This window comes from Euprymna scolopes, chromosome 6 (genome assembly GCF_053919585.1).
Source record: "Euprymna scolopes isolate OS-2025 chromosome 6, ASM5391958v1, whole genome shotgun sequence".
Taxonomy (NCBI): domain Eukaryota; kingdom Metazoa; phylum Mollusca; class Cephalopoda; order Sepiida; family Sepiolidae; genus Euprymna; species Euprymna scolopes.
Genome location: NC_136487.1, coordinates 76,795,413 through 76,805,413, shown reverse-complemented (window position 1 = coordinate 76,805,413; position 10,001 = coordinate 76,795,413). Strand labels below are relative to the sequence as shown.

The following is a 10,001-nucleotide window of genomic DNA, read 5'->3' as shown; positions in this document are numbered from 1 at the left end:
TAAGATGTTCCTTCCAGCATCAACCAAGACGGCAAAAAAAAGCATCCCCAGAGAAGACTATGAAACAGAAAAACAGGTATGATGACTTTATCGAAATACATCTGCACACACACTAGAAGTGACACGACCACATCTGTAGACATACATCAGCTCTTGTACATTTCCATTTTTAATTCATAGCTCGTTTAATATCTATTGTTTAATATCCAAAGCAAAATAATAAAATAAAACCAAAATGACTTTTATTATTGACTTTATTAACAAGCATTATATACTAGCATTGGTTCCTACTGCCAATGGCATCATATATGATGGATTCTGCCGCCAAAATATGTTGAGTTTGTTTCTCAAGAGCGTCATTTCGACTGGACAAGATTCAAATGCTTCTCCATCAACATTAAACCACATCTGTTCATCCTGGAAAAAAAAAAGGCGAAAAATCTTTGAATCTGAACACAAAAAAAAAAAAGATGGTACTTGTACAGTTTAACCAAGACATTAAAAAATTAAAATATCGAAAAAAAAGTTTAAATTGTATGTAGCCATTATGGAACGAAGTTCTCTGAAAAAACATTTCACTTAATTTCATCAAGTAGATTTTTTTTTTACAGAAAAAAAAAAAAAATTTGTTATGATACCGAGCCAAAGGTTGGATGTTTAGGAAGAAAAGCTAGTATTAAGTATGGGGAGGGGTGTTGGCGCTTTAACTGGAGTTATCTCCCCGTGGCATGTTCAATAAATTTCGTAAGGGCTGACTTCAATGTGCTCTCATAAAAACGTGTTTTTCCGCTGTAAAAAAAAAAACTAAGTTTTAAGTGAAATTTTTTTCGTAAACGGATACGTACAATATAACTTTTTTTGATATTTTCATTTTTTAGTGTCTTGACTAAACTGTACAAGTACCAAAAAAATAAATAAAAAAATAAAGTATTGTTTATTTATTTTATTTTATTTAATCTGTCAGATATGCAACACTTATCAGAAATGAGAATAAGAAATTTTATTTAAATATTAGGTCATTTGGTGTTGCCAAGTCATAAGATACGCTTAAATATGATATTTTAATGTGTGCAGATTTCATATTTATTATTATATAGCCAATTTTCTAATAATTATTATCTTGTACCCAATACATAGTGCTCCTCACATTACTTGGTCATAAAATATGCTTAAATATATTTTAACTCATGCAGATTTCATTTTTTTTTTTTTACATAAGCATCACCACTTATCAAGGCCAAGACGCAATGCGAGGATAAGAGCTAAAGAGTGCACAATAGAAATTAGACAACATAGTAATCGTTAGTAATGGACATTCAGTAAATTTGTTAACTTATATGGAACGGCTCATCAAAAAATTATTTACGTTAGACTTGCTTACATTATTTATTATTATAGAGCAAATACTCTGTTGATTATCATATTGTACCTAATATATAGTAGTGATTTCCAAAGTTTAAAAAAATTTTGGGTGCCATCAGCTAGAATCGAAACCAAAACATATAGCACTCCAGCCTTAGTCGTTAGGTTTGAAAAGTTTGCTAGAAATGACGTCATGACCACAAAATTTGAGACAATGACAAACAAATTCAAAGTTTTAGTACAATATTAGATTAATTTTGATTTTTAAAAATGTCTTCTTTTTTAAATCTAAAAGCATTAATTATCATGTTAATTATATTATCGTCTGTAAACAATTCGTTTAAAATTTTATTTTGCATTAATTCATCTCAGTAAGATGTAAAGTAGCTACTGTGATTAGGGGCCAGACTAATAGGAGCAGCCTAAGTGGAGAGTTGTGCAACGAGATGCCTGCTCACATTACATTTAAATTTCTGCATGTTGGTACAGTTAGAAAACAGGTAGCAGGGAAGGAATTCCAAAAGCTAACAGTTTTAGGAAAGAAAAGTAGAAAGCCTTCCAACATCTGGGATCTCTACGGTGAAAAGGCAGAATTGAGCTGCTTATCGGGTGTTTTTACATCGTTGGGGCACCAGAGCAGCAAGTTTGTCAGAGCACATTTCATTGAATTGTAAAAAGGGATGCAACATTGCGGCAATGAGACGGAGGACTAAACTTTTAAGATCTATTCTCAGACGTTGATTCTATTTCTTTTTTCTATTCCAGTTTACGACTGCATGGAATAGAATAAATACAGTTTTTAGTCATCTTATCCTCTACATTAAAGAGGATGGTTCTTATGAGGGCATCAGGAAATAATATCAACAAAAGAGGTGTACCCATCAATCTATCACCTGGCTGATTCTCCTGGGGGAGTATATATTATGTATATGTCTCTTTATATATATATATATGCATCTGTATCTAAATTTGTGTATCGCCTTTTTTTTATTGTTTTTTAAACATAGGCGTCACCATTTATCAAGGCTTGGAGGCCACTCAAGGATAAGGGTTATTAAGGGTACAGCAATCAATGGGATAATATTGTAGAAATCGTTAGTAATGGAAATTTGGTAGATTGGATTACTTAAGAGAGCGGTTCATCAAGAATTTGTTTATGTTGGACTTGAAGACAACCAGGTTGTAGTCAGCTGGGAAGCAGGCAAACTGAAGAGAATTCCACAGGCGAGCAGTTCTAAGAAAGCTTTGTAAATGAGATCTATGTTTTGATTTAGACATAGATAAAGAGTGGGGAAAATTATTGACAGTGGTTTCAGCTAGACGGGTGTTTTTCGTCTAGTGGTATAAAATGTTTTTCTTATGAATGTGTGTATACAGAGTGCATATGCGTTTGTATATGCATATCACAGTCATCTATATGATGTGTGTGTGTGTATGTATATATATATATATATATATATATATATATATATATATATATATATATATATATACGTGTGTTCATCTATTCTAGTTTTTCTCTTGTTTGTTGAACTAATGTGTATATAACACTTACAACAATGTTGACATGATTAGCAGATACAGTTTAACAACGGACATGTAACATTTGCTACGGAAAGAGATAAATAACACTTCTTTCGGGTTTAAACATTAGGCCAATCGGAGAAACATACCGTCTTTGGTCTTGTTTTGATTGATCCTCAGAAAAGCTGTCATGAAAACTCGTACAACTCGGAATCATGGTGGTACTTACAGCAGCTTTATTTACTGAATGTTTCCCCCATCTGAAAACTGCAAAGCTGGTCCTAGACTATTGCCATTACTGACCCCCTCTACTCGGAGCCATCACTGTCGGTGGACCGTCTTTCTATTCCTGGCCACCGACGCCATCTGCTGTCTCTCACTCCTGACTCTTAACTAAGATAGGATACGTGTCTTTCAAGCTTTACCTCTCAAAGTCCACGTCACTTTAAGTGACCTATACGCAATGCTACATCAGACTCTAGAAGTCAAACCTATTTTTAAATTATTGTTTGTGTTCTAACATTCTTTTCTAGTAAACATCTGAACATAAATAATTTTATCTGCAAATATGTAATTTGCTATAAGAGCAATCTTTCTAACAATCTTATTTTATAAAACATTAATAACAATGATAATAATCGTTGACTAGCACACCTTCGGCGTTGCCCGGCAAATATCTAACACTCTGTAAACAACCTGTTCCATGTTTTATTTTACTTTACTTTAAAACAAGGAATATATGTAAGGAACTACTGTAATTAGAAGCCAGATTTGTAGGGGCAGACTAGGTGGGGAGTTTTGCAGTAAGATGTTTGTTCATATTACATTTAAATTTTTGCAAGTTGATACTCATACAATTAGGAAAATAGGGAGCAGGGAGATCATTCTAAAAGTGAGGAAAGAAGGTATTACAGTAGAAAGCTTTACAGCATCTGAAAATATTATGCAAGTATAAATTATGTAGAATATCTGCACAAATATAATTACATGTAATCGTTAACTAAAGATAACCATCCCATAAGAAAACCGAAAAAACTAATAGAGAATTAATTAAAATTAATATTTAAAGGAATATGCAAATTAGCTAGATCTTTTGCAGATGAATGCAATTATATGAACCATATATTAGGTTGGTGCAAAAACCATATTGTTTTCTAACATGTTACTTTATATATGATTTCTGAATTAATTCATTGATATATATATATATATAGTCATGTTATATATTATTTTTAAGCTCTATTGAATCATGTTATTTGTTACCATTTTCAATCTCTTCATTCATTTTTTTGCAGGCTTTTTGACAGCATGGACAAAATTAAAATCCGTATGATTTTCTTGTTCGAGTTCAAACTAGGCCGAAAATCTGCTGAGACAGTTCGTAATATCAATGATGCGTTTGGCCCAGGAAGATGAAGACAGTCGTGACCGGCCGACTGCGGTTGATAACGAACATTTGAAAGCTTTAATTGAAGCCGATCCTCGCAAAACCACACGAGCAGTTGATGTTGAACTTGAGGTCGACCACTCAACAGTCATTCGCCATTTAAAGCAAATAGGGAAGTCAGAAAAGTTGGATAAATGGGTGCCGCATGAATTGAACGATAATCAAAAAAATTGTCATTTTGAAGTGTCCCCTAGGCTCCTTCTGCGCAACAAAAATGACCCATTTCTCGAGCGAATTCTGACGTATCATGAGAAGTGCATCCTCTACGACAACTGGCGACATTTGGCACAGTGGTTGGATGCTGGAGAAGCTCCACAACACTTCCCCAAGTCGAAATTACACCAAAAAAAGGTTATGATGACTGTTTGGTGGTCTGCGGCTGGTCTCATCCCTCACAGCTTCTCGAATCTGGGCGAAATGATTATAGCGAAGAAGTACTGCTGAAAAATTGATGAAATGCACCAGAAACTCCAACGTATGTGCCTGAGATTGAAGGGACCAATTCTCCATGACAACGCTCACCCACATGTTGCTCAATTAATTCTACAGAAGCTGAATAAATTGAACTACGAAACTGCCTCATCTACCATATTCACCGGACCTCTCGCCCACCGATTATCACTTTTTCAAGCATCTCTACAACTTCCTGTGCAAAAAATGCTTCAAAAGCTGAAATGATGCCAAATCAGCCTTCAATGACTTCATCACTTCCAGAACTCCGGATTTCTATGTTAATGGGATAAATAAACTTGTTTCTCATTGGCAAAAATATGCCGATTCTAATGGTTCTTATTTTGATTAATAAAGTTTATCATGAAAGGAGTTCTGATCTTTTGAAGTTGAATGTCAAAAAACGACTGTTTTTGCACCAACCTCATATAACAAAAATGTAGTATATATATATATATATAAGTGTGTGTGTGTGCAATATTTTTCATATATATGTATACAAAAAGTAAAACGATTTAGAAAAATTTATAGCAAGAGTATTTTTAAAAGATTCTTTCAAATATCTTATGCAAACATTATGCTGATGCAGCGGATAAAAGTAAGTTCATCAGAGTCCATTCCAGGGATGGAACATTGTAGCGATGGGACAGGGGTTGGAGCTTGTTAGACAGTGTATAACCTATTATTGGAAACTATTTTTGAACCCTGTCCAATAGAGAAAGAGACTAGTCGTTGATGCACTGGTCCATTTGTGGCAACAATATTCCATGCATGAGCGAATGGTGGCATGTGTGAGTATCTTTCTCATATGGTAGAGAGAGCCTACCTTTTTTGCAGCAGTTTTGGTACTACCACTTTGGAGAAGGTGGGGGACAGAGTTAACTTAGGGGTAATGTTAACAAATAAGTTACTCAGCACTCCCAAACTTAGGCTATCACCACAAATGTAGTTTAATGCCATAGAAAGGTGATATTTATTTTTGTATTGTATACTAAAGCAGAGCTAAAATTTCAGCGTCCATAGCTGGCTTGTGATCTCTTTTTTTCTTTTTTTTTTTTTTTTCTTTTTTTTTTTGAGATGTAAGGGCTACTGCAGATCCTGGGCCAGATTTCTAGGGACATCCTAAGTGGGGAGTTGTGCAGCAAGATGTTTGTTCATTTGTTCACATTACATCTAAATTTCTGCATGTAGGGAGACAGGGGGCAGGGAGGGAACTCCATAGGCTAGCAGTTTAAAGAAGATAAGCTACAAGAGTAGAAATCTCTGTGGTATCTGGGGTCCTCCACGGTGATGGAATGGGATTGTTGGATGGGTTAGGTGTATTCATGTTGAGGGACACCAGAGCAACAAGTTTGTTGGAGAACATTCCATTAAAGTACTTGTAAAACAAATGCAAGAATGTAACACTGTGGTGATGGGTCAGGGGCATGAGCTTGGGGGATAATGTGGGACCTATTAGATTAGAGATTCTGTTTTATCTTACAGGAAGAGACTACATAAAATTCTTCTCACTCACCTCTTTTTTCTCGGGTTTTAATCGAATTTTGTGGGCTTTTAAACGTTCATTTTGTTCAGTTCCAAACAGCAAACTCTTTGACTTGATTCGGCGCCACCTGGAAAAAAAAATTGAATAAGGACAAAAATTTTTGATAAGAGAGTGTTGTAGTTTGTTTGAAGCATTGCGCATAAAAACCTTTCCATCTATAAAACTTGATTATTATTAGTAAAAGAAAATCTTCCATTAGTTTCCTAAGTACAATCTATCTATATATAAAAGTAAGAATGTGTGTGTGAGGACAATTCTCAACCTATATACTCAACAAATATTTGATCCACAGACTTGAAATTTGGTAAATAAGGTATTCAGACGCGTGGAAAACTTTTTAATCAGTTTTCATCCAGAAAAAAGGGCTGCTAAGGGGTTGAAATTGAAAAAATGGTACATAGAGGAGGCAAAAAATTTTTATGTTTGTCAACCTGTTTGACGAACACGCATGCATGAATTATTTATGTGACAGGTTTCTTATGTAAAGAATAAGTAGGTTTGAAAACATTTTTTAAAGATCATATCAAGCTATTCTAATGGTTATTGTACTTGACTGCTGTCTTTAGGTTTTGGTTTTGATCTTAGCTTGAGTATTTTTTTTTTTTTTACTTATATGAAGTGAACTGTTTAGAAAAACATAATAATTGCATGCACATGTCTCAGTTTTTGTATGAATTAAAATATATTTATGCGTATTTTATGACCGGGCAACCTGCTAGTTAGTAAAAAAAAAATGAAACTATTTGTGTGTGGAAAACTGGTTCTTGTCTAGAATTTCGTCTATATTAAAAAAACAAAAATAAGAATAAAATCTGTATGGTGTAACGAAACGAAAATATTATATTCCAAAAATCATGTAAATTGATCAAACATTTTTTTATTTATAAAGAAGGTCAAATTTTATGAGTAACTGAGTTTGATAACCTGACAAGTTTCGATTATTGATTCCCAAGTCTGATTAATTGTCCCAATACGAATACATACTTTATTTTTATTTATTTTTTTTTTTTTTATTACATTTTCACCCCAAACAAGGCACATTGCCACTCAGGTGTAGGGGGTTACTATCAGGGTCAGCAACTACGGGGGCACTATGTAGGGATTTGGGCAGCAAGATGTCGGTTCACGTTGCACTTGAACTTCTGCATGTCAGTACAGTTAGGGAAGCATGATCCTGGAATGGAATTCCAGAGTCTAGCGGTTCTGGGGAAGAAACTACTGGAGTAGAAAGATCTTTTGCATCTAGGGATCTCTACTGTGTGGGGGTGGGATTTAGCTGCCTGTCGGGTTTGTCGAGGGTGTCTGCGTCGTGGGGGCACAAGTGTCTGCAGTTCGTCAGAGCATTCACCATTAAAATACTTGTAGAACAAGCAGAGGGATGCAACGTTTCGTCGATGGGACAGAGGCTGAAGCTTAGATGCCAGTTCAGGGCCTATCAGATTGGCGACTCTTTTTTTAACCCTGTCTAGGAGCGAGAGACTAGTAGTAGACGCACCAGCCCAGATGTGACAACAATACTCCATACATGGGCGAATGGTGGCCTTATAGAGATACAGGATACTTTCAGGTGTCAGTAGTTTTCTAGCACGGTAGAGAGAGCCTACCTTTTTTGCAGCGGCCCTGGCAATGTTTTCAATATAATTGTTCCAGCTCATGTTTCCTGTGAACGTTAGGCCAAGCAATTTGAAAGATGTACTCTCAGACAGGGAGTCACTGGCCATTGCTATTGGTGGCAGAGAAGGTTTCTTGTAGTTATTGAAGGAAACCAGTTTGGTTTTGGCAGCATTGAATGTGACCATCCATTTATGTCCCCATTCCACTACAGATTGGAGGTCATCCTCTAGTGTTTTTGTCATTTCTTTAGATATGTGTTCATTTGTTTTCCTATCATGCCTTTTATGGAGTGTAGTGTCATCAGCATATATACCCATCTCAGAGGCAGTTTTGTCGGGGAGGTCATTAATAAATATCAGGAACAATAGAGGTCCAAGAATAGACCCATGAGGCACTCCCGCATTTATATCACACTGTTTAGATGTTCGACCGTCGAGGACAACCTGGATTTTTCTCTTGTCTAAGAAGGATTCAATTATGCTAAGTATTCTACCAGTGATACCGTATGATTTAATTTTCCTGAGGAGACCCTTGTGCCATACCCTGTCAAAAGCCTTAGATATATCTAGAGCTACCGCTCTGCCCTCCCCCGCTTTGTCCAGTGAATGGTATATACGTTCAGAGATTACAGTGAGAATGTCAGCTGTGGAACGGGCTTGTCTAAATCCATATTGTTTGTCAGTCTGTAAGGTGCCGGACTAGAGCATGGTTAATTATGGTCTCAAATATTTTGGCGAAAAGTGGGAGGAGGCTAATGGGGTGATAATTTGATGGGTCAGTTCTTTCGCCAGAATTCTTGAATATTGGTACCACAGAAGCGGTTTTCCAACAGCCCGGAAAGCATGATTCATTAAGGCATTTGTTGAAGAGTTTGGAGAGAACTGGAGCTAATTCGGCTGAGCATTTTTTTAATAGCACAGCTGGGATGGGATCAGGTCCACATACTTTTGAAGTGTCAAGGGTTTTTATGATAGCATGTACCTGAGCAGGGGTGATTTTTAGATCGTCTAGCGTGGCGTCTGTCCGCAAAGGAAAGTCAGGCAGGGGGTGGTTGGTAGGGTCCAGTGTGGAGTTCGAGGCAAACCGGCTGGCAAGCATATTAGCTTTATCGGTTGCTGAGCAAACAACCTCATGATTGTTGGTTAGTGGGGGAATTGTTGATTGCCCATTGTTTACTACATTGTTGTAGATTTTCCAGAAGTCACGATTTCCTAATTTTTGTGCTTCGATGCGTTTTTTAGTGGTTTCAGTAAATTCTCTCTTGGCTGTCGCTATTTCTTTCTTAACGTTATTTCTCACTTCTATGTACTTCTGTTTGTTTGAACTGGACTTATGTCGGTTAAATCTGCGGTATGTATGCTGCCTTTGAGCAATGGCAGTTGCGCAAGTCGAAGTAAACCATTGGGGAGAGTGGGGCTTACTATAAAATTTCCGCACGGGAACATGTGCTTCCATTGCTGTTTTGAACCATTCAGTGGTCTCATTTGCGCACTGTTCGGCAGGAAGAGAAAAAATATTTCCCCATGGGGCATCTCTGATAAGATCTTTGATGGCTTCCCAGTCAGCCTTTTTAAAATATCTCGTTGTTTTGAGCACTGGCTCTTCAGTTTTGGGTCTAGAATTTAGGGCGATTTCTACCATTATCACTGCATGGTCAGCGTTCCCGAGTGAGCTGTTAGCATTTGTTGTATAATCCTCGGGAACTGTAGTCAGAAACAGATCTAGAAGTGATGCTTGTTGTTCTTGCTGGTCAGGGAAATGGGTTGGAAACGTAACCATTTGTGATAGAGAGTGAGATATAGCAAAACTATGTGTTGTGCTGCTCGCTGCATCCGTGTGAGTAGAGAATCCAAGCCAGTTTTTGTGGTGAACATTAAAGTCGCCAAATACATGGACTTGGGCGCTAGTGTCAAGGGAGAGTGCTGTGTCTATACTGTCGGAGACTTTGTTTATTATGGTGCAGTCCTGGGTCGAGGGAGAGCGGTAGAGAAAATACAAGTAGCTAATGTTGCGTTGTATGTTTAGTCTAAAGCACATAAAGGCTTGATCGTCCGTTTC

The 10,001-nt window shown here is 36.7% G+C and overlaps 1 protein-coding gene across 1 annotated transcript in view; it reads right to left on the bottom strand.

Annotated features, from left to right (window-relative positions):
- Positions 1–236: 236 nt before the first annotated feature.
- LOC145277715 (acylglycerol kinase, mitochondrial-like) overlaps positions 237–10,001 on the bottom strand; it is a 59,934-nt gene continuing 50,169 nt past the window's right edge. Inside the window, exons 13-14 of the mRNA XM_080129413.1 lie at positions 6,300–6,396; positions 237–417 (exon numbers count right to left, since the gene is read on the bottom strand). Of these exons, the coding sequence (XP_079985539.1) occupies positions 268–417; positions 6,300–6,396 (247 nt within the window). The 3' untranslated portion in view covers positions 237–267. The remainder of the gene's footprint in view (positions 418–6,299; positions 6,397–10,001) is intronic.